The sequence below is a fragment of the Xenopus laevis genome, chromosome 2L (genome assembly GCF_017654675.1).
Source record: "Xenopus laevis strain J_2021 chromosome 2L, Xenopus_laevis_v10.1, whole genome shotgun sequence".
In the NCBI taxonomy this organism is placed as follows: domain Eukaryota; kingdom Metazoa; phylum Chordata; class Amphibia; order Anura; family Pipidae; genus Xenopus; species Xenopus laevis.
This window is the reverse complement of record NC_054373.1, coordinates 27,480,386-27,506,660: the sequence shown is the minus strand read 5'-3', so window position 1 is coordinate 27,506,660 and position 26,275 is coordinate 27,480,386. Positions and strand designations below refer to the sequence as shown.

Below are 26,275 nucleotides of genomic sequence, written 5' to 3'. Positions count from 1 at the left end.
AACAAAGAGCTTTTGAATTTATTAACTTTGTTTTCCCATATGTGCCTGAAAGAATGTTAAGGCTGCTTTTTTACAATACACAAAATCTTGGAAACAAATCATATATGTGTGTGAATCTCCAACATCATGTATAGGAAAAAAAAGTTAAAGGATTCCAAGGAGAGGCCAAACTTGGGCTTTTGAAAGGCCAGCTCTAGTCAAGGAGAACCACAATGGCCAGTACAGGATCCTTTATGTTCTCCATTCAGCCAGTATTGTATTCACTTTTATTACCATCAGTCAGATTGATTTATTAAAATATTCGGAAACTGCTCTAAATAAACCAGATTTATATGATTAGGAAATGGCAACACAAAGGTAGATATTGGTCAGACTTATTCATATCAAGCCCCCATTTGTCCAGGGTAGCCATAGCAAGGTTAACGACATATGTAAACCAATGTTATCAGCCATAGTTCCAAGAACATCTAGGACAGCAATAGATGTTTGCCTATATCTCATTATGATTGGTCTTCAAGATGGCATTTCATTGGTCTTCAAGCTGGCATTTCATTGGTTTCCAAGGCAGGAAATATTCATTGCTGCCAATTCTCTAACTGGCCTATAGTTCGCCTCCTCCGGCCGAAAAGATCATTGTGCTAGCTAGACTGATAGACTTGATCATGAACATGGCTGTGCTTGTGTTACACTTGTTTTGACAAAGAAGGAGGCAGACAGAGACAGCTGATTGGTTGGCCATGTTCAGCATAGTGATAATAGCTGAGACCAGCTGGGTTAAAGAGGTGACACTGACAGAGATAGAGTTGCCCAAATCCCAGTTATGAGTTGATGTCTATGTACAGCAATAGATAAACAAGGAATTACACTGTATGTGGTTTCTTGGGATCTGGGAAAATTTTATGTTGTTTCAAAAGAAGAAAAAATATTGGTAAAACAAATGAATCAAGCGATGCTCCCAAAATACCCAGCAGGAAGAATCATGAAGAACCTTAGGATGTATAGAACATGACTGCACCTCTTATACAATAAAGTCGTGTACTTTATAAAGCAGACATTGAGGGAAACCAAAAACAGAAATGAAGATTAAAGCACATTTCTACATCTGAATCCAAAGTGGTGTGTACACTGTGCATGAGAAGTAACCCACAAAGTACTGGCAGAAGCACTAGGGGCCACATAAAAGATTGTTTTTGCCCAGTCCCTCGTAGTCGTACCCCCTTTTTTTTGTAAATGAGCCCCCTTAGGAATCAAATGCATTGTATTAAGTTACTGCCCTGCTGACTTATGGCTTTTAGTCCAAAACTGGATTTTTTTTGTGGGGGGGGGGGTAATAAATGTTCCCTGAACGTTCTGAAATAGACTCCCATTAGTAAAGCCGTTCCAGGAAGCCAAGTGACAGAGGAGAGAGTGAGTAGGGACACTGGACACCAGAATATGTAGAGGCCACGCACATCCCAGGATTCCCTGACCCTTTGCTTAACCTTAAGAAAACATGACCGTATACCTTGTGCTTGCAATAGAGGTACAGTTAGGGGAACACTCTCTGTGCTGATCATGACATGGGTAACTGCCACTAGCCATCTGTTCAGAAGGACATACAGAATGTGGCAGCCATTGAATTTGAATTGAATTTTTGGATCAGTCAGCAAAACACTGCTGTTTGGTTGCTATGTCTTGTTACACAACCCCTGTTAGTTTGCAATGACAGTTTAAGATTACAGTTTACCTGTAAATTAACAATAGTATAATATAGACAGTGATATTCTGAGACAATTTGCTATTTGTCTTCATTTTAAAAAAAAATAAAAAATGTTTTTTTAAATTATTTAACTTTTTGATCAGCAGCGCTTTAATTTGGAGTTTCAACAGCTCTTTTGAGTTTGGACTTTCAGCAGCTATCTGGTTACTAGGGTTTTGTCTAACCTAGCAACCAGGCAATGGTAGCCTGGAAGATGAATAGGAGAAGCACATCACTGGCTAATGGAAGAGATCTGAACACCTGGTATTGGGTTCTGCACGACCTTGACAAAAGCTCTTTGTCATCTTATGTTCCAGGCTCCAAAATAGACTGTAGGATTTGTGTGCCCGCATCCCATCACTGGTGTTGATTACCCTCAAAAGTAGGGCAGGTTGTTTGTCCCTGTTCTTATGCCAGGCCCGATGCATATTTCCCTATTCAGGTTCCAGCTGTAAGTTTGAAAGGATAAGGGCTATTTATTCATCTGCTGCTTTGGATCTAGGACGTTAATCTCTTAGCTGCATGTTTAACATTCGCTAAAATTGTCACTGACGAGCTGCAGGCATCCTTTGCCCATAGCATATAATTGACTGGAGACCCTTTATAAAAGCAAGCACATTATGATCCGTCCTTTATGGTCACTATACCAACTCATTTTGGCGTATGATAAAATATGGCTTGCCTGAAATAGAGGATATACAATATTGTAGAGATCCTATCTCTAGAGCAATGTTTCCACCTTTTTCCTTCTAAATTGGAAATTAGGGATTATGCTTTAATGTATTCTATAAATGATAAAACATATGGCAGCTCTCACATATTGTAATATTGTAAACGGTGGCTATCAGACTGAGCAAAGTATCTTTTCCTGGCTCTGGTCTGCCTGCTAGTTGCTGTTATCACTTGTGCTTGGTTTTCAAACATCTTTTTACATTTAGAATTATGATTTTCATAACAAATTTGCCTGTCAAAGGCCACTTGGTCACTGGATAAGATTAAACTGGTTTCTCCAATACTAACCAGTGTGGAAGCTCCTACTCATATTAAAGGGCTGGTTCACCTTTAAGGTAAATTTTAGTATGTTACACAATGGTCCATTGTTTTTCAATTGTCCTTCATTTTTTTTATAGTTTTTGAATCATTGGCCTTCTTCTTCTTCTGACTCTTTCCTGCTTTCAATTGGGGTTCACCGACCCCATCTAAAAACAAATGCTCTGTAAGGCTGCAAATGTATTGTTATTGCTACTTTTTATATCTCATCTTTCTATTCAGGACCATTGATTCAAATCAGTGCAAGGTTGCTAGGGTAATTCGGACCCTAGCAACCAGACTGATGAAATTGCAACCTGGAGAGCTGCTGAATAAAAAGCTAAATAGCTCAAAAACCACAAATAATAAGTTAATTTAAAGGTGAACAACCCCATTAATAATTAAGAATATAACTGAGCAGAATAACATATGGTAATGCATTATATTGGGATAAAGGCAATGGCACGTGGGCTGTTTTGTTGCCCACATAAAACTGCCTCACGTTAAAATGCTTTTCCTTCCTTCATGCAATTGTACGGTTTAAGTGGCTTGGAGAAGGAGAAGCGCTGCGTGTTGTTACTCCTACTTTTATAGAAAAATAACGAAACTAGTGTTTTAAAATAGGGTAATATGTATTATTACATTTTCTATACTGAACAAACATGGTACATATTTGTGAAAGTTCTCATTCATTCAGGTCATCATGGTATATCTATAGAAATAAGTCAAATCAACTGGACTTGCTGAGTCCAGCAAGTCCAGTTGATTTGACTTATTTCTATAGATAAACATGGTACGTGTATAGAGATCTATAATAAGAATGGCATATTCCTCTTGTTAGAGCTGCTGCCACTTAACATGTGCAACAAGTGTTAAGGTGGGGGGGTACCCCAACACCTTCTTAGTTATGTGTGTCTGCCTGTTCCTACAGTCCTCTGTGGTAAGAACATCCAGGCCCGGATTTGTGGAAAGGCCACCTAGGCCTGGGCCTAGGGCAGCAGAATTTTAGGGGGTGGCATGCAGCCCAACCACACCCACATTGGTTCAAAAACACTGGGGATACACAGTTAATTTCCCATGCACTAATCCCCATTGATCTGGTCTAGATGATGAAAATTTGCAAGAATAAAGGGGAGGGACAGTGGCGACTAACGGCAGTGGGCCAAGGGGATCCCACTATGTAAATCCTGCCCTGAGATCATCCCTTCTGCAGGTACAAATGGGTTTGGGATCTACTCCTTTTTTTACATGGGTTTAATTTCCACCACAAACGCCGGAATAAATGTTATTCTGTTATATATTATTACTTATTAAAGGGGTTGTTCACATTTAAATTAACGTTTAGTATGATTTGGATACATTGTGGCTTTCTTCATTTGTGCTTTAGCAATTAGCAAAAAGGTAAATAATCTTCATTCTGAACATTTACAAAAACCAATAGAAGGCAGAGAAGAAGAAAGAAGGCAGAGAGGGGAGGTGAGACAGAGGTACAAGTTGTCATACACATTATACTGTATGAGTTTAGATGTACCCCAAATAGCTTCAAATTTTCCTGGGCAAACTCTAGCCAGATAGGTCAATTTCTGGTTTGAGAGAGAGTCATTTTTTTGCCAATATTGTATTGAAGGGGGGTTGGGGGATTTCTAATGCATTAATATGGCTTTTTTGGCATAGTATAGCAGCTGTAAGATTCTAGAGTAGGGATGGAGCTGCAAAATCCCTGTTAACCCCAACAGACAGAGTTCTGATTAGAGAATATTTTGGTAATGCCAGCTTTTCATTTACGTATTGAAGTACTACACCCCAGTATCTCTGGGTTTCCGGACAGGACCAGAATATATGGAACATGGTGCCAATTTCCTCTCTTCACTTGGGGCATTGATCTGATACTGTTCCATAAATTTTTGCTGGCCGATAAGGGGTTAAGTAGACTCTGTTTAGAGATGGATAATTCCATTACAAGCTTAAGAGCATCCTTCCATTTTTCTTCATCCAGGTCGGGGATATCTCTTTGCCATTTGTCCCTAACTCTCTCAACGGGAGAGGGACCAGTGGTAGATAGTATAGTTTATAACCAGGATAGGGGTTTTTATAAATAGGTCTCGAGGTCTAGGTTTACAGGTCTTACTGGTAACTGTACATAAAAAGTGTGGCGTACTTGCAAATACCTAAATAGCACATCTGGGTGGGGGTTGACCTCCTGTCGTATTGTGTCATACGTTTTTCATTCATCCTCAGAGACAATATACCCAAGAGTTTTTATCCCCAGCTGCGCCAACCTAGCAATGTGTGGGAGTGAGTGAAAGTGGGGGAGGTAAGTATTGCCCCACAGCGGAGTATGTGGGGACCAGGCTGTATAGGCGACCCGGACTAGTTTTTGCGACTTATGAAAGACATGAACACTGAACTCTTTTAGCCATAATAGAGTTATGGCCAAACGTGTTGGAGTGTTTCAGTTTTATAGGCTGGCTTCCTCAATGGAAAAGAAAAGCTGGTAATTCTATCCACACTATATCCATCCTCTGTTTCTTTGGAAGATACGTGAGCTTGTCTTCTACTGATCCGTGTCTTGGAGATGGATAAGTGCCTCAGTGCACGGATACACTCTCACTCTTCCTCCTCGGCACAGCTGTGTGTGACAGACACCTCCTACCAATGAACTGTTCTTAGAAAGTCCAAGTGCTGCCCCAGGCTCCCAACTGCCTTATTTAGTTGACTTCACAAGCTCAGCTTGTGCCTCCAAAAATCAAACGAGGATATTCTGAGTATGTGCCAAGCAGTGTATCAGGTCAAGGCTTTACGGTGATGCCAGTTATGTTTGTAGAATAATTTTGGTATTAAGAAGCGATTGTGCAGCCCATGAGGTGATTAAGTACCAACAGGTGGAAGCAGCAATATATATAGAGAGGGTTTAAGCAAAAATGTGTTTCCGTGGGCAGCAAGTAAATGTTTGTTGTTAAATATATAGCAAATGATTTGACTTTCCAAACACCATTCTTAAAGGAACATTGAAAGGTCAATTGCTTTTATTAAGATGTCCAGTTTAGGGCAATGAGAAATATATACATGGAATTACAGTACAGCAGGGAAGAAAGACATTTAGCAAAAAGATTTCTCCAGTTGATGTGGTGGAAAGTGCTTCCCAAATCTTTATTCCTAAAGTGCTGCAGATAATGTAAAGGGATGCTATCATTATAATAAATCAGTCAGGCTGGTGGAAGATTTTACCTTGCTAAACATTGGGAAATCAACTACGTGTAAAACAATTGTTACCACAAAAGGTGAATGACTGGCACTGCATGATGTGTGGTATTATCATGTGCCTTTAGGGAAGAAATAAGCAAAACAGACATGGCACTCCTGAAGGAAAAAAGTAACCATTGGATGGATATGTTATATTCTAATACGTGATCTATTATAGAATCTGATCATATTGTCATGTACATATGATTAAATATTGCCCTTTTACATCTTTTCCCTTCAGCCACCATTTTATGATGTTCTGTTTGTCACTTGTTGATCGCCTGACAGGAAGTAATGCAGCTCTAACTGGAACAGGAGAAGGAAAGTCATCTTGCACTTGGGGGTGCCAAATGTTACGCACCCCCAAGTGATTGTAAAGACTTACCTGAAACCCTGGGCCGGTGCTCCTATCAGCAGAAAACTGCACCGGCCCGGGGTTATATCATTGAGCACCATGGAACGATCCACTTCTTCAAATTTCCCAGGGCAGATGCATGTGTAGTTGAACGAAATAGCCAACTGTTTAGTTAAAGTTTGGCTTTTCTTCTGCTGCGCATGGGCAGCCGCGCGATGAAAGAGGAAGACGGAAGAGAATCGCTCCACGGTGCTCACTGGTATAACCCCGGGCCTGTGCAGTTTTCTGCTGAAAGTAGCCCCATATACCAGTTCTATTATAGTCTTCCTCTATAGAACGTCAAATGGCCCACAGATTCCTCCTCTGAACATTATATCCACACACACTATGTCCCAGAGTTGCATCAATTTGTCCAGTACTGCCAATAATATATGAGTGCATCACAAGGTACACAAACTGTGTATTGTATAACCCTGAGAGTCTAAAAAATGCATCACATTACTTACAGTGCCCAAACAATGCATGCCATAGAGACAGAATTCCCCAAATATCATAGCTTCCCACTATGTCCTTGCAGTTGGTACCTTTAAAGGGGTTGTTTACCTCTGAGATAATTTTTATTATGATGTAGATTGATATTCTGACACAATTTGCAATTGATTATTTCGCTTTTTATTCAGCAGCTCTCCACTTTACAGTTTCAGCAATCTGGTTGCTAGGGTCCAAATTACCCTAGAGACAATGAAGTTATATTCCAGTCTCAATAAGTGACTAGAATATGAATAGGAGAAGACCTGAATAGAAATATGAGTAATAAAAAGTAGTGATGACAATACATTTGTAGCCTTACAGAGCAATTGTTCTTATTTGAAAGCTGGAAAGACTTATAATAAAAAAAATTAAATTCTAAAAACCAATTAAAGGGTTGCTTATAATTGGCCATTCTGTAAGATACTAAAAGTGAACTCAAAGGTGAGCCACCCCTTTTAAGGAGAAGGAAAGGCTTGCAGCACTTAGGGGTGCCAAATGTTAGGCACCCCCAAGTGATTGTATTTACTTACTCAGTGTTGGACTGGGACTACAGGGGCCCACCAAAGAACCATAGACCAGGGGCCCATTTTCAGTATTATTATTCTTAATCTCCTCACTCAACCTCTATTATCCTGGTCTCTTTTCTTTACATACTATAATCTATTATTCCATCTATTTAGCCTCTTTGTTCTCAAAGAAATAGGGAATGGCCATGAAATAAGCCAAATGTTTAGCAGCACAAGTGTCCACAGACACCTGGGCCCACCGGGAGTTTTCCTGTTATCCTAGTGGGCCAGTCCGACACTGTACTTACCTGATACCCCGGGCCGGTGCTCCTATCAGCAGAAAACTGCACCGGCCCAGGGTTATTCCAGCGAGCACCACCGTCTTCCTCCTTCTTTGCGCGGCTGCACATGCGCAGTAGATTGAGAAGCCAAACTTTAACTAAAAAGTTGTCTATTTTGTTCAACTGCGCATGCGTTTGCCCCGGGAAGAAGACGGAAGAGGATCGCTCCGTGGTGCTCACAGGTATAACCCCGGACTGGTGCAGTTTTCTGCTGATAGGAGCACCGGCCTGGGGTTTCAGGTAAGTAACTACAATCACTTGGGGGTGCCTAACATTTGGCACCCCCAAGTGCAAGAAGCCTTTCCTTCTCCTTTAACATTTTTCAGACCTTTTCCTTGGTGAAATAATGCAAGTAAACTGGCTCTATTACTGATTTCCCTATTTCATTGGCAACTACATACAGATTTATTTTGCACACTTACAACCCATCAATATCCCCCCCCCCCCGTACTGGGTTTGCTACTGTGCCATGGCCATGATGCAGGCAGTATGCACGTGCCTTAAGTTCCATAAATACATTATATAGGCTCTATAAAATAAGTCATTGTCACTGCTAAGGACACTGTTCCATATGGAATAACAACAGGCCTGCAGCAGTAACTAACATTTCCCAATAAAAGTCATACAAAAGTCACAAGCACTGGATATGAGCAGCTGCTGAAATGAACCCAGGGCAACTGAGTCTCTGGAAAAGCTCTGCACAAACTGTAACCTGATGCCTCATATTTCCGTCTGATTCCTGGTTCATCTTCAGATTGATTACTTTATATGGGAACTGTGCATGCCCAGGTGCTGCCTTTCACCTTCAGATGCAGTTGAAAATTTTATATATATATATATATATATATATATATATATATATATATATATATATATATATATATATATATATATATATATATATATTTATATACATGTATATATATATATATATATATATATAATTATATACATGTGTATATATATATATATATCACGGTCCAATGAGTATCCGTACTCCAAGGCACACTAATATAGCTTATCCAGCTATAATATATGTATTTAAATTTTCAGAAGAACCAGCACTCCCATATATAAAAAATATATCTGTTTTTATTTCTGTTGCATTCCAACGTTTCGGTCCCTGTTGGGACCTTTCTCAAGGATAATACAAAAACATTTAGCCAATCTTAAATAGCCTTACAAATTCAAATTCTCCAATCAGTGCTTGCTATCCAAACTTAGTTAATTTAGTGATTTAACCCATTGTGACTTTCTTTTCCCTAGTGTCATAAAAATAAATTTTTTCTTGATATCAAGAAAAAATGAATTTTTATGACACACAGGTATTGGATCAGTGTTTTGGAAACCTTTATCCAGAAATACTTAAATTTTTAAAAAGGGACCTGGGGTTTTCCAGATAACAGGTCTTTCTATACAAAAATACAGTGTACAAAAATCATTTAAACATTTATTTTAGGGTTTGCCTCCAGTAAGGATTAATTGTATCTTATTTGGGTTTACGTACAAGGTACTATTTTATTATTACAGAGAAAAAGGAAATAATTTCCAAAAATATGAATTATCTGCCTAAAAATGAGTCTATGAGAGATGGCCTTCCCGTAATTTGGATCTTTCTGGTTAATGGGTCTCTTATGCCTGTGTAACTATATAGAAGCTTTTTTTTTTTTATATATTCTTTTCATTAATGATGAATAGACAGGCTTTTCGTGTTATAAACAGTACATGTCCATGCATTTGGTATTACAACTTTTTCTCAGTATACATTAATTGGCATCCCTTTTTTTTTTTTAAATTTCCTCTTCCCCTTTCCTTTTTTATAGAAGCTTTTTTTTTTTTAATCGGTTTGTCTGCTGAGCCTTTGTGCCTTGGACAGTAAGGTCCAACACCAAGTTTTCAGTTGTTATAAAACTACAACTCCCATGGTTCATAAAAGGGATATTTTAATCACTACTGCTGTGCTAGAGAGAACCAGTAAAATCAATATGTCCTTTCCACTCTCATGCTGGACATGCTTCCCGATGGCCTACTTCATGGTCAATAAGTGAGTATTCTATATTCCCGCAACAACACTCAGTGTTGCTCACTAAATGGTACCACACTGTGCCCTAGGGAAGGATTTTTCCCATGCACCAGAGTGGGAAGCAGCTGCTGCTGGGGGAAGGGCATTTTTAGAGATGTCACCTGACCCTCTGTTTTAAGGAGGATAATAATCCAGTCCTGGATTTCTTTTTTTTTTTTTTATATAAAAGATTATTTCCCCCTTAGTTCACATGCCTGTATTCACGTAGTGCCTCATTATCACAATGATACGACGGGGTAAGTTGGCATCTTTGCATTGTAATGGCACTGAAATATCCGTAACCTCTACCTGTATTTACCTACCTGATGATAACCTGTATCTATAATTGATAGTCTTGTATTAATATTTCTATGAAATAGCTGCCGTATAATTTTATTTAATAAAATTGCATTCTATCAATCACACTGGGCTGGGATGGCCCAATCCTTCAATAGGCTTGAGGACTGTTTATATTTGTATTCCAGACTCTGTTAGGATTTTGCCAACTCCAGCCCAGCATCATACAGTATGGTCCGCCTGTGTTGTAGATGATCCCATGCAATGGCTTTTTCAAATTGTATATTCCACTGCACAGGCAGTGGCATAACTTAAAATTACTGGGCCCCACAGCAAGTAATTTTATAGGCCCCCAAAATGTCTAGAGGTTGACCTATTTTACAAATATTTATTGAAATTGTATATGAGTTAGGGCCTCTATACCTCCTGGGCCCTCACTGCAGATGCAGGGTCTGCTGCTTCTGTAATTACGCCCCTGTACATGGGAAAGCATGAGTTAACAGACCCCATTCTATACAATAGTGACAGTACTCATTGCACTGTACTGAACTGACCTGTTATCCAGAATTCTTGGGACCTGGGGTATTCTGGATAACAGATCAACAGAAGTCATCATGTAAACATTAAATAAACCCAATATTGGTTTTGCTTCCAATAAGGATTAATTATATATTAGTTGGGATCAAGCTACTTTTTTATTATTACAGAGAAAAAGGAAATCATTTTTTTTAAAAAAATTGATTATTTGATTATAATCAAGTCTATGGGAGACAACCTTTCTGTAATTCTGAGCTTTCTGGATAAGGGGATCCCATACCTGTAAATACGCAGGTGAGATGCAAATGCAGCATTCCATTTGCATTTGGCGGTGCAGTGGGTACTGTCACTATGGAATATAATGGGGTCTGGGTGGCCACATTAAAAATCCACAGCACAAGAAACACATTTGTGTAAAAGCCCTTATTAAAGAATATTTCCCTATAGGGAATGCTTTAAGTTACAACTGTCATGTATACAATAGACAAACGTGTGCAAATTCTTTTTTTTTTTTTATACTTTCTTCTACTTTCTTGTGTGCCATGCCAAACTGGCATTTCAACTTCTGTGTAGTTAAGGTTATCACTGGCCCTGTCAATAACTGGCAGTAACTTTTTGTTACAAGTAGATCATAATTACTGAAAGAGGAAGACATTTTTCCTATTATGCACTTTAACAGCTTCGGTTGTATTTGTCACCCTGGATGGCACACCTGATGCCACCCTCTACTTATCCCACACATTTTACTTGGAGTCATTTTTTTGCTGCCCCATGTGAACTTACATCTGAAGCAGGGTCCTGTAGCTGCAGGCATATTGCTTTCCTGTTTAGGTGCACTGTGGATAATGCATTTGTGCAAAAGCAATTGGTGCATATAATGCAATACATCAGTATTACGCTCAGTCCTGTAACCCAGACTGAGGAACCCAGTGCTTGTCCTTCTTGACTTTCATTCCAAATTAAATTGCAGTGAGGCTGCCTCTGGTCATGATTGCCTTTATCGTGCTTAGCTTAATTTTTAATTGGACTGGATAGAAAAAAGTGTCTGCTTTGATTTATGCCCATATTATTATTGTTAAATTCTACTCTGGACTGGTATATCAGAAATTCCATTTATTTTCTTTAGTAATATACAACAACAAACACTCTCTGCCAAGGTTGTGTTCCGATATAGAACTGTTAGAACAGAAAGGGCCCTGTAGTAAAGAGCTTACCATCTAATGCTGTTCTGGAAGTGATGAATCATAAGCAAACTACACCTTAAATAACAATAGGATCCAGAAAAAAGAACACACACAATCCTGTATATACACCAGCATGTGGAACTTTGCCCAAGTTTGAGACAATGTATAATACATATCAGTAAATAGCAATAAATTTGAATGATGGAAATCAGAAGGAACTTACCTTGAGAACAAACTGCCTATGGAGCATCACTGACTGGGCCTTTGCAGGTTTCCATACAGCCTAATCCAGATACAAAAATAGATGTGTTCTTTATAATTTAGGGCTTCTTTAGTGAGCGAGTAAGTTGGGGTTTCTCCTGCACCCCCTTGGATACCTGTCTGTAGTATAATGTTGGGTCCCTGTCTTTTCCCCTATGAGTCCTTCTGCACATGCATGAAGCACAGTGTGTTGAGAGCTGCATTGGAAAGTCACTACGGCCCTAGCAATTCATTGGAGCAAGCTCTAAATATAACCCACCCACTAATAGTTCCCTCCATAGGCAGATGGCCTTGTCAGAAAGCTGACCCCGGTGTTTGGCTGCATCCACAGAGGCATCCAGCAAGGCAAAGCTGCCCTGTAATGGGATAAAATACACCTAGCCATCCGCTTAAAGAAAACAACAAACATTTGCCTTGATTGCTGTTTCAGCCAAACAGGGATGTTCAAAGTGCATCCCTTCAGCTGTCACAGAACTACAGCTCCCAGCATTCCTTAGCAGGTACATGTTAGTAGGGGATTCTGGGTGCTGTAGTTCAGTGACAGCTGGAGGAGTCTCTGCTGGGTTCCTGATCACTGCAGCAGCATAGAGATGTCACAATGGGATGAGGATTTTGTTCAGTACAGGGGGTTTGGCTGTTACTGCAGATGGTGGCACCTTTTCAAATCCTCCCTCATTAGGATTCAGCAATGACTTTCCAGGGTTTGACACTGCAAAACCATGCCTGTATGCCTCATTCTGTCGCTAATGAAGGGGCATTGAATGCCTCTAAGTATCTTTTACATTTTTGGGCATTTCTAGCTTGCAGTCCATCAACTGGTTTAGACTACAATCCCCAGCATCCTTTGAGAGACATCCCTCTGATGCCGCCCCTCACTATATTACTAAGAGGAGTCTGCATTTGAAGAGCATTCCTGCACTTTGGTAATAGAATACAATCGAGCAAATGTTATTAGATATTCATTAAACTAAACGAGCCACATGTGTACATTACTTCAGATGCATTTTTATTGTATATGTAGGGGTGCCATTAACTTACTTATGACAAGGTTCATCCAGGAATACAGTGTACTGTCCTATATAACTATAACAAACAAGGGAAAGTTGTGCTCACCACTAATTTTAAAAACCATTAGTCGGGGGTGCAATGTGGCTGTATATATAAACATGGAGGAGTGCATCCTAAACTTGTTTAGCAACTTGCCCGGGTGCTGGTAAATAAAGTAACATAGTACTGCACTCGACAGGAATACTTGTGGGGAAAAAAAATCAAGATTTATTGAAAAAAATGTGACATTTTGAACACCAACTGTGCTCTTTCGGTTCCTGTTATGCTTGAGAAAGAGCACAGTTGGTGATCAAAATTTTTTTCAATAAATCTTGATTTTTTTTTCACAAGTATTCCCGTTGAGTGCGGTACTATGTTACTTTATATATACAAATATAGAGTTGGCTGTTGCTCACACCCTGGTGCTACCATAAATTCAGTTATATAAATGGATAGATGCTGGTGCACATAGGGAACATTTTCTTCAAAGTTAATCTTTATTTTAATCGACGTCCCAATGGAGGACCGAAACATAGATCAAATAAAGATTAACTTTGAAGAAAAAACTGCCTGTATGCACCAGCATCTATCCGTATATATATATATGTGTATATATATATATATATATATATATATATATATATATATATATAGAGTAGAGGGAATGGAGTGCACAACCATAAGAAAAAATCGATACCTGGGTGCTAGTCCATAACATATAGAACAATACTGCACAAAATGACAGCACTCCAAGGAAGTTCACAGTGAGTCGATGTTGCTAAAGTGGAGGTCTTTATTGAAGATCCAACGTTTCGGTTCCTTACTGGAACCTTCGTCAGGGATAATCCCTGACGAAGGTTCCAGTAAGGAACCGAAACGTTGGATCTTCAATAAAGACCTCCACTTTAGCAACATCGACTCACTGTGAACTTCCTTGGAGTGCTGTCATTTTGTGCAGTATTGTTATATATATATATATATATATATATATATATATATATATATATATATATATATATATTATATATATGGGCTTGGGAGAAATATCTTTATTGCCCTAGGGATATATGTGGCTATATATAAGGTAATGAGGAGTCTAATCTTATAGAGCATACAAACTCTTCCTGGTAACTGGTGTGTCACAAGGGCCCAGTGTGACAACTTCCTGTGTATAATATAGATGGTATTTCCCACCACCAACAAAATGGCCTCACAGTGCTGAACACAACACAGTGGTTTCTCTTTGCCATAGAGAGTGCCCTGTGCATAGTTTCCCCCTTGGGGTTGGCCCTTACATGAAGTGTTCCCACCTATCTGCTCTTTTATTTCCATCTTGCATTCACCACTGTATTTAGGTAGATCTCGTCTGCCTGTTCCAAGCTCTGCTAGACTATTTTAGATGATCTGTGCCTGCCCTCCTTAAAAAGAGAAGTCAGTTGCTGTGGGACACATATATTAGTCTGTGACAGGGCAGCTATTTTTCACATAACTCATTAAAGCCTGAAGTGCTCTGCTGGAAATGGCAGCAGGGGGGCACCTACTCTCCAACAGGCAACATTCCCCTCTGGAAGCAAACAGGTTAAATTACAGTTTTAGCACCGGCAGAGGTCACTTTTAGACTCTTCTGAGAAACAGTTCTCTAGTATCTTAAAGATAGGTACAGTAGTACAGAGCTAGTTATAGTGCAACCGCTTTAATATATGAAAGATGCACCTTTTGGGTTCCACTTTAAAGGAACAGTTCAGTGTAAAAATAAAAAACTGGGTAAATAGATAGGTTGTGCAAAATAAAAATTTTTTTTAATATCATTAGTTAGCCAAAAATGTAATGTATAAAGGCTGGAGTGACTGGATGCTAACATTATAGCCAGAACACTACTTCCTGCTTTTCAGCTCTCTAACGCTGAGTTAGTCAGCGACTTTAAGGGGGGCCACATGGGACATAACTGTTCAGTGAGTTTGCAATTGATCCTTAGCATTCAGCTCAGTCAGATTCAAAAGCAACAGTTATGACTAGGGTTGCCACCTTGCCGGGATTTTACTGGCCTGGCCGGTAAAAATGATGGTTGATCCTGATGTTATTAATAGGAAAAAAAGAAATATATAGTAAGGCCGGTATTTTTCTCCAGAAAAGGTGGCAACCCTAGTTATGACCCATGTGCCCCCCCTTAAGTGCCTGGTAACCAATCAGTGGAAACCAAGGGAGCTGAAAAGCAGGAAGTAGTGTTCTGGCTATTATGTTACACATCCAGTCACTCCAGCCTTTATACATTACATTTTTTGGCTAACTAACTATGTTGAAAACATTTTTTATTTTGCACAACCTATCTATTTACTGTACCTAGTTTTTATTTTTACACTGAACAATTACTTTAAATTAATTCCTAGTCGTAGTCACAAAACTATTATTTGGGCTAGGTTTTGTGATTTGGGGCCCTGAGGCCTGTGTTTTAGGGGCTCTCCTTATATAATATACAGATGCCTAACCTATACAACTGTAAGGTTGCTTAACAGAAAAATAATTGTTATTGTTTTATTATTATTTATTATTATTATTACTACTCCTTATCTGAAATATCCCAGGCCCTGAGCATTCTGGATAGCAGGTTGAGGATCCATACCTGTACTCCATTTTTGTTGTAAAAGTAATAAGCATTTTACAGAGATAGTGACGCCAGAAAATAACCTTTTAATTATCATAACATTGTCTTTGAATGCTATTTCTAATTGCCATAAAAGTATTTGCCTGATGCTTTTACAGTACCTTTCTTACCCCCATGTTCCTCTATGATGGGGCTGCATGACCTTTTGGCAACTTTTAACGTAGATTAATATTTTGAAAATGTCGGTATCACTTTAAGATAATGGAAAGAGAAGAAGACAATTCTGTAATGTGCCATTAAACACCCAGACGGATGTCCAGTATGTAGCCAAAATCTGCCAATGATTACACAGAATGTGGTGGCAGAGGTGGTAATAAACACTTGTGGGGTGTCTAGTGTATCTTTAGTGTTGACATATGACCTGGATTGAATATTGAGGTTTCCCTAGTGACAAGCAAGGGCCCATGAGAAATGCTTTCTACAGTGTTCAGGGATCAAATGCAACATTTTGATCAGGTTTTTGACTATTTGACATCAGTAGTGGCCAAGGCAAGCTCTTCTTTTCTAAAATGTTTTGCTCTTGGTCTCCCTTCTCATTAATACTATACATAATGTGACCTGCCAAAGACTTCAACACGTTTCTGCCATCAGGAAATTAACTTCCGGTGTCACCGTGCTTGTAGAGGTTAGAAATGTTTCCATTCACCCGTCACTGGTAAATACATTCCCTCCTCCTATTCCTGTTCCCCTGAATGTGATCCACTGGCAGATGGTATTAGATGAATTAGTTCCTGCATGCTCCCTAGACCTAACGATCCAAGCTTTTGTTAACTGCCTGGATTATATTTCATCAACTGATCCAAATATGACGGTATGAAATAATCGTGTAAACGGACTAAAAACTCACTAAAACATGATCATAAAAAACAGATAATTCTGATGTCCTAGTGGATTGAGGATTATCTGTCCTTGTGGATTGGCAGAAGGAAGTTCGACCTGAACCGTGTCCAGAATCACAGTTGGATAAAACCTTTTGGAAAGGGTACTTTCCAGCAATAAATAAGGCTAAGGCTTTCCAGGCATTTTGACTGCAGTGGTCCTCTCAGGGAATACAGTGGTGTCCAAATGGTCCTTCCCCACTTGCAGCTTCCATTCACATAAGTGGATATTTACTGCATTTGGCAGAAGTTGACAGGACAGTTTGGAGCATAGGGCCCCCTTTGGACTTTATATATAGAACCAATGGAACATAACATACAAATTTTACTTCACCCCTGGAGGAAGCATCATATTTCTACTCTTTCCACCTTTTTCTTTCTCATTTTTGTTCTTGCACTGCGGTGCATGTTGTAAATTGTTAAAATGACAAATACTACACAAAAAGAAAAGTAAAAAAAAAAACCCTAAACTGATGTTTTCCCCGTTAACAACTATAATAATGGCTTTGCGTGTTTGATGAAGATAAATGAGCTTGCTCTGGTCGGTTTGTCATCACGAGGGATGCATGGCAGCTTTCTGCGGTGCTGACATTCCAGTAATTAGGGCATGCAGCTTAAGGTCGTTGGCTGATGGAAGTCATGAGCGAGATTTGGCAGAGAACGAGGAATATTCGTAAGTGCCGAGAAAGAAATGTACAGCGTTTCCCAGAGTGCGGCCCCATTCTCACAGCAAGATCAGGAAACAGTCATTCAGTTGGCCTGTGCCACTTATCTGCTATTTGTAGCGATCTCCTTCAAAGAACATACCAAAAACATCTACAGCACTCTGGTTAGCAGGGCTGCCAGATCTCACAGCGAGAAACAAAGTGATGTAATATTGCAATGGCATGTTTATCCCCATTAATACAAATAATCCCTGGCAACCATACTTGTTATATCATATCTTACTTTCTAAATGATTCCACAGTCCATAAATCTTATGCACGGCCAGACTAATGCACACTGAGATGGGGGAAAAATGTTGGCAGAAGAGGAATTTTGCTGCCATGAAATACACTTCCATGTGTAGCATATGTGGAAAATGGAATTGTCCCTGGCCACTCCCAATTATATCCAGCCACACCCTAACATGCCCATTTTACAGTAAGATCCTGCCCATTTACATAGTAAGTAAGGTTGAAAAAAGACACATGTCCATCGAGTTCAACCTTTTTTTTTGTTTTTTTGTTTATTAACTACCTATCTGCCAGTTGATCCAGAGGAAGGCAAAAAACCCATCTGAAGCCTCTCCAATTTGCCTTAGAGGGGGAAAAATTCCTTCCTGACTCCAAAATGGCAATCGGACTAGTCCCTGGATCAACTTGGACTATGAGCTATTTCCCATAACCCTGTATTCCCTCACTTGCTAAAAAGCCATCCAACCCCTTCTTAAAGCTATGTAATGTATCAGCCTGTACAACTGATTCAGGGAGAGAATTCCACATCTTCACAGCTCTCACTGTAAAAAACCCCTTCCGAATATTTAGGCGGAACCTCTTTTCTTCTAATCGGAATGGGTGACCTCGTGGAATTGTCCCTGGCCACTCCCAATTATATCCAGCCACACCCTAACATGCCCATTTTACAGTAAGATCCTGCCCATTTGGGATTCTCTAACCATGACTGCCAGGGGTGCTTCGCCAATGAGGCGAGTTGAGGCTGTTGCCTCAGGCGGCAGCGCCCCACTAGGTACCAGGAGCAGCAAAAATGCAGCTCCTGGTACTTTAAGAGCGAATTTCCAGGGGAGGGGGGGGCAGCAGCAACTGCTGCTGCCTCAGGCGGTGGAGGGGCCAGGATCGCCCCTGATGACTGGCCTTGATATATGGCTAATATCTAAGTTTGAAGCACATTTGGTAAATAAGTCTTTCTGTGCATAAGGCAAAATGTTTTATTGAATAGTTACAGGAAAATAAATAGATTTTTTTTTATTAACTTTTCCAAATTACAAAAGGTAATATCGACATTGTTGTAAACATTACTTAAAAGAAAAAAAAAAAAGAGAGAGAAAGATAAAGAAAAAAAAAAAGAACTAAATAGATAAATAATAAATACATTGTAATACATATGATACATATATTAAATACCTATATTAAATACTAGTGTACTTCCTAAGAAGGAACGTGTACCTATAAGATTTTTTAATGTGTCCCTTTAGTACACTTTAAAGGGGCGGTTAACCTTCAAAATAACTTTTAGTATGTTATAGAATGGCCAATTCTAAGCAACTTTTTAATTGGCCTTCACTTTTTTTTTTTTTTATAGTTTTTTAATTTTTTACCTTCTTTTTCTGACTCTCTCCAGCTTTCAAATGGGGGGCACTGGCCCAATCTAAAAACAAATGTTCTGTAAGGCTACACATATTGTTATTGCTACTTTTTAGTACTCATTTTTCTATTCAGGCCTCTCCTATTCAAATTCCAGTCTCTTTTCAAATCAGTGCATGGTTGCTAGGGTAATTTGGACCCTAGCAACCAGTTTGCTAAAATTACAAACTGGAGAGCTGTTGAATAAAATGCTAAATAACTCAAAAACACAAATGATAAAAAAATGGATACTAATTCCAAATTGTTTTAGAATATCAGTCTCTACATCATACTGATTGTTATTTCCAATCCCTTTAAGCTCTGTCAAAGGCCTGAAAACTCATTTAAATGAATGTTACAGAATGTGCTGCCATATAGGCACAACAGGTACTAAAGTCATAGTTTTCCTTTGAATAGCCCTATTAACATTACTAGACATGCTTATTATTTCAACACTGAGTCAAGCAACAATCTAAATGGGGCAGATGATGGCAATGTGTAAGGGATTACCTATCCAAGCTTTATTGGAAGAATGTAGCAAAAAAAGCCTTAGCTAGTATATTAACGCTTTACTCGGTATTGTAATCTCTTGCTCTCATCAAGAGCAATTCATCCAGGCAATAAAGTGTAAGGGAATTGATACCATGAGGCACCAGGATGCTGCTGCAAAAAGTGCTTTTATTCACCACCACATAAAGACAAAACTCACAGGTACCAAGTATTTTGGATAAATACTCATTCACAAAGTTAAAAGATTTTATTTCATGAACATGACAATGAGATACAATGAGATAAGATCACTTTCTTAGATCCACTACGACCAGATGTGAACATAATTGCCCCTTTATTAGTTACTACATTTCCATAGCATGTTAGAAGGACCAAATAATGTGTCCACTCACGCTGTATATAGTGATAAGGTACACAAAGAGAGCAAATTGTTTGTCATATTTTTCATTACTAGTTTTTCAGAGCCCCCTATAAACATTAATTCATTGATTTGCATTCCACAGCCTAACAATATATATCCTGCCCATTTTGATGCACTGAATCCAGTTTTAGCCTTTTTATGCAGAATTCAGATTTTGGCTAAATCCAAGTGCCTGGCCGAACTAAATCTGAATCCTTAAAATCATGTGACTTCATCATACAAACAAGGAAGTGATATTTTTTTTTACCATGTGTATCTTTATTTATAAGATCATTAAAAATGTAAATACAGGTATGGTATACGTTATCTGGAAACCCGTTATCCAGAAAGCTCCGAATTACAGAAAAGCTGTCTCCCATAGACTCCATTTTATCCAAATAATCCAAATCCGGAAAACCCAAGTATTCTGGATAACAGGTCCCATACCTGTAGCTGACTCATTTAGTTTTTGTAAATAAAAACTGTCTCATAGATGTGCCTCTTAGGGGCAAATTTACTAACCTCTGAAAATTCACCAGCAACGGCTTCGCTCACAGGGGCAAATTTACTAAAGGGCGAAGTGACTAACGCTGGCGAAAATTCGCCAGCGTGACGTAATTTCGGTACTTTGCCAATTTACTAACGGTCGCTGGCTTAACTTCGCTAGCGAAGGAGATGGACTCTGGAGGTACTTCGCTCCATAACACCTGGCGAATGGAAGTAACTATGCAAATTCATTAAGATGCGGATTTTACTGAATGTTACTTCTTGCGCCAGACTTGCCTTCGCAACCTCAGACCAGGCGAAGTGCAATAGAGTAGATAGGACTTCCTCAAAAATTTAGTTGAAATTTTTTCAAAGTCCCAAAAAACACTACCGTCTTTTCCTTTTTGCAAAAGAGCACAATTTTTTTTTGGGGTAACCCGCTTCCCCCATACATAAACTATACATTGGGCTCATGTGTAGGACAACAACTGTGTAACAACTCTATTTTCTTTTATTAATGTTTCCCAGGCTTGTGTAATGTAATGTATTTGCTGCAACATATACGTCCATTCAACTTTAACTTTCCACCGTATGCAAATTAGGCAACACTAGCGAAACTTCGATTTGTTTGGCGCAGTAACGCTGCCAGCGTTCGGCGCCCTGGACGCAACTTCAGATTTTGATTAATTAGTGTTGTCCTGGCGAATCTACGCAAAATCAATGCCATTGTTAGTCACTTCGCCCTTTAGTAAATTTGCCCCTTTTTTTGTGTTTATAAAGTTGTCTTAGACACACACACAGACAGACAGACTATCCTTGGATAGCCAGGCAATGATCTGCACTTATTGCACCAGGAGGAAATGGCTATTTAAAGGCCTGTGCATTGCTGACACCATGTAAATACTTTATGTACATGGATGCTTACTTTGCCCCATTCCAGAGCTGCCAGTCAGATCAGCTGCATATCATATTTCTTTATTGACTGCATTAGAAACAAGAGGATCAGATGCATCCAATTGTAACAGGCTTAGCCTAAGCTTCCTTGGCATCACTATCTCTTTCTTATAATCCTAAAGCAGAAGGCAGGATTGCATGTATCATCAGCAGAAAGACGATTACCGGAAGGAAGCCATTTTGCACATGGTAGGCTGAGAAATAGAGCAATGCAAGCTATCAGCATTCATGTTGTACTCTCCATATAATATTAACAGATATAATGTGACTCACAATCATACATTTGTACATTATTATTATAAAAGCCTAAATGTAATACTCTGATCAAACATATCTCATTTTACATAAATTGTATCACGTTGATACACCATGCACCAATAAACAACCTTTTTGATACACACATAGTGTATATCTATATATATATATCTATATATATATATATATATATATATATATATATATATCTCTATATATATATATATCTCTATATATATATATATATCTCTATATATATATATATATATCTCTATATATATATATATATATATCTCTATATATATATATATATATATCTCTATATATATATATATATATATATATAGACAAATACAAGATTCCTCTGCACTCAACCCATTATCAATATATTTAAGACAGACATATTGTGCATACTGCTACTGAAAAATGCCTTACCCTTTAAACAAAACAGGGATTGTTTGTCCATATATTGCAATATATTTAAGCTGGCCAACTACGTCAAAGTCATCCCATATCTGGCCAATTGAGCATAGGACTGGCCAGATATGGGATGACTTTGACGTAGTTGGCCAGCTTAAATATATTGCAATATATGGACAAACAATCCCTGTTTTGTTTAAAGGGTAAGGCATTTTTCAGTAGCAGTATGCACAAAATGTCTGTCTTAAATATATTGATAATGGGTTGAGTGCAGAGGAATCTTGTATTTGTCTATATGTATTTTGTGGTCACACCCTCATTGCACCCCCGCCTAATGATTTTAAAAACTAGTGGTGAGCACAACTTTCCCTTGTTTATATATATATATATAACAAACAAGGGAAAGTTGTGCTCACCACTATATAGTTATACAGGAGCAGTGACCAGCTCCATGTTGTAGCTCCCACCCTTCCCAGCTATAGTCAGGTGATCCCACTGGTGTCTAATAAAAGGGCAGCCAAGTTTGGGAGTTTTACTTTGAAAGCAGCTAGTAAGTTGCAGGTAAAACTTAGTCCCTTTGTAAAATGTATAATTAAGCAATTGAATTCTTAATGAATGAGATGAAAATTAAGCGTAGGACTGGCCAGATATGGGATGACTTTGACGTAGTTGGCCAGCTTAAATATATTGCAATATATGGACAAACAATCCCTGTGTTGTTTAAAGGGTAAGGCATTTTTCAGTAGCAGTATGCACAAAATGTCGCTGTCTTAAATATATTGATAATGGGTTGAGTGCAGAGGACTCTTGTATTTGTCTATATGTATTTTGTGGTCACACCCTCATTGCACCCCCGCCTAATGATTTTAAAAACTAGTGGTGAGCACAACTTTCCCTTGTTTATATATATATATATATATAACAAACAAGGGAAAGTTGTGCTCACCACTATATAGTTATACAGGAGCAGTGACCAGCTCCATGTTGTAGCTCCCACCCTTCCCAGCTATAGTCAGGTGATCCCACTGGTGTCTAATAAAAGGGCAGCCAAGTTTGGAAGTTTTACTTTGAAAGCAGCTAGTAAGTTGCAGGTAAAACTTAGTCCCTTTGTAAAATGTATAATTAAGCAATTGAATTCTTAATGAATGAGATGAAAATTAAGCGTAGGACTGGCCAGATATGGGATGACTTTGACGTAGTTGGCCAGCTTAAATATATTGCAATATATGGACAAACAATCCCTGTGTTGTTTAAAGGGTAAGGCATTTTTCAGTAGCAGTATGCACAAAATGTCGCTGTCTTAAATATATTGATAATGGGTTGAGTGCAGAGGACCTCTTGTATTTGTCTATATATATATATATATATATATATATATATATATATATATATATATATATATATATATATATATATATATATTGGAAGATTTGTCTTTGGATTCATTTTGTGTGTGGCATTCTCTGTCTCTTCCATTAAATACAATTTCAAAAACAGGACCCTCTTATTAATGTTACAGGCATTAAACCTTGTTATCCATAATGTTCAGGACTTTTTGTAATTTGGATCTTCATTCATTAAGTCTACTAGAAAATCATGTAAACATGAAATAAACTCAATAGGCTGGTATCAACGCGTTTCTGCTCACCTGGAGCCGTCATCAGGATATATATATATATATATATATATATATATATATATATATATATATATATATATATATATATATATATATATATATATATATATATATATATATATATATATATATAGATAAAAAGGTGTTTAATTTAGATCAAAAATCAACTGACGTTTCGGCTTGCACTTGAGAAAGGCTTGAGTGCAAGCCGAAACGTCAGTTGATTTTTGATCTAAATTAAACACCTTTTTTGACTTGATAAGCCCTGTGAGTGCGAGCTTCTTTATTCCTTTATATATATATATATATATATATATATATATATATATATATATATATATATATATATAAATAAACAATGAATTATGTTGTTCTTTGTAGAACCAGCGCTGGCCATACTTGGAGAAAACAAAAATTCTAATGGCGCTTTATAACCCAGCAATGCCCGCCAAGGAAGAACTGTTTCCCTGTTGCATTAGAATGTTTTTCTCTCTTGGTTCATCCGCATTTTGGGTCAGTTATCAAAATAGTTATCTCATGCCAAGAAAAAGAAATCCATCAGCCAGGCAGCCCAATTTCATATAATGCGTAAAGCTGCAATGGCTGCAATATTTCCTTTCATGCAGAGCCAGCAATCAATATGTCCCATGCAGATGGAGTACAGGGACATGCAAGTCATTCCATCCAGGGTTTGGGTATCTGTTACAATCATAAAACCTTTAACTGCTGAAAGTTTGCTCAGCACGGCTGCTCCATTGGGTACTGGGATACGGGTTGTGTTTATAAGAGATATGGTATGTGCAGCCTTCAAGCTCAGCCGATATAAGCAAGGTGAGGGAAGGTCATCACCATGACCCACTAAGGGAGTCTCTGCAGATTGAGAGAGCATTGGGGTATGGTTCATGGAAGGATTTCACCATATTCTCCTAGGTCAGAGATATCTAAAATTCTGTCATCCCTTTAGAGGGTCTAGATAATCCCAAAGTACAGTGTGGATGCCTATGATAAAGTGCTGGGTAAACATGAAACACATTGGGCTTTTTTGTGGGGTCTAATGGATTTTAATATTTGATAATAAATTAGTTTCAACCATAAATGCATGCGTATGTAATTTTGTGGTTTGCCAAAATACTGTGTGACCTCATAAATCAGCACATGATAAGAGGTTTTACAATACTGTTATTATATATTCCACAACTGCAAATGCCATCAATATAATCCTTAATTTGAACACATGCTTACAATGTAGTACAACTACGGTAATTGGTGACTAAACGAAATCTTGTTTCTAAAATGAACATTTTATTTTCACAGAACCGGCAGAAGAAGTGAAGGAAAGTGAAGAATCTAAAGGAAACAAAAAGAAAAAGATCCCATCAGGCAAAACCCAAGTGAAGAGAAAGAAAGAGGTAATCTCTCAGTTTATGGCATGTTTCATAGCCAGCCGTTTTAGCTGCAGAGAGTAACCTGAGAAAGATGTGGCTGACAAATCAATTTGTATTAGGTGTGTAGCTAGTGGCCCTTGTGAAAATTGCAGAGCAGGGACTTCTCCTTATCACCTCCAAATATCTATTTTCCAAAAGAGCACCTGCTTATTTTTTCAAAGTGAGAAAGTCAGAGCTGCACAGGGTCGGACTGGGGGGACCGGGGCCCACTGGAGCTACTGCCCCAGGGCCCCCTCCGGCTCCCTTACTGTGCCAGCGGGTGCGGCCCGTCTCTGTGCATGCACTTGGCGCCACGTTTGTATGCATGCGAGCGGCACCTTTGTTTGCCACGACCTCCGATAAAGAGGGTTGCGGCATTAGGAGCCAGATGTGGGTACGGACCTGGGCCGACCGGGTTGTTTCCTGGTGTCCCATCGGCCCAGTCCGACACTGGAGCTGCAGCATAAGTTGCCATTCTTTATATTGTTCCTTAATATTAAGTAAAAGTCTTCAGGTTTCAACAAAACACTTGTTTAATATACAAACCTGTATAGCTAGTTCTTCAGGTCTAGTAACCCAGAGCAACTAGGGTTGCCACCTTTTCTGGAAAAAAAAATACCGGCCTTCCCATAGATTTCTCTTTTTTGCCTATTAATAACATTGGGATCAACCATCATTTTTACTGGCCAGGCCGGTAAAATACCGGCCAGGTGGCAACTCTAAAAGCAACTGACCAGTATTTTGCTTTCAAACAGTAGACCAGTAAATACTATCGGCTGATTGGTTGCTTTGGGTAAACTGGAAAATTAGCAAATTGTCCACTTGTTTTTTGAGAAATGCACGGATGAATGGAGCTTAGTACATATAATTACCTTTATTTTTAAAGGGGATTTTCACCTTCAGACAAATGTCTGAAAGTGACCAGCCCATGCTATTACAAACATCTTTCTAATTGACATTGTTTTTTTTAAAAATTGAACGTTACCATGATATTTAGCTTTACAGCTCCTCTTTGCCAGGCCTACCTAAATAAATCTCTGAACCCGACCCCCTGCTTGCAACAGTGGACAGACTAGATGACAGAGTAGTAAGTTTGGGATCAAGTGCTACTGTGCATCCAACCCTATAGGCTGAAGTGTGCCAGCCAATCGGAACACTGAAATGCAAATTAACT

At 38.6% G+C, this 26,275-nt stretch overlaps 2 protein-coding genes across 5 annotated transcripts in view; one reads left to right on the top strand and one right to left on the bottom strand.

The window, feature by feature from the left end:
- Nucleotides 1–12,325, bottom strand: part of LOC108707914 (filamin A-interacting protein 1-like) — a 180,531-nt gene extending 168,206 nt beyond the window's left edge. Inside the window, exon 1 of one of the 2 annotated variants that reach the window (XM_018246011.2) lies at nucleotides 12,047–12,325. The gene's annotated coding sequence lies outside the window, so the exon portion shown is untranslated. The remainder of the gene's footprint in view (nucleotides 1–12,046) is intronic. The other variant, XM_018246009.2, reaches the window with a different exon arrangement.
- Nucleotides 1–26,275, top strand: part of cmss1.L (cms1 ribosomal small subunit homolog L homeolog) — a 220,009-nt gene that overhangs the window by 175,025 nt on the left and 18,709 nt on the right. For 2 of the 3 annotated variants that reach the window (XM_018245186.2, NM_001094082.1), the window contains one exon: nucleotides 24,992–25,086. In XM_018245186.2, the coding sequence (XP_018100675.1) occupies nucleotides 24,992–25,086 (95 nt within the window). Of the gene's footprint in view, nucleotides 1–10,018; nucleotides 10,063–24,991; nucleotides 25,087–26,275 lie in introns of those variants that run through there. The other variant, XM_041581036.1, reaches the window with a different exon arrangement.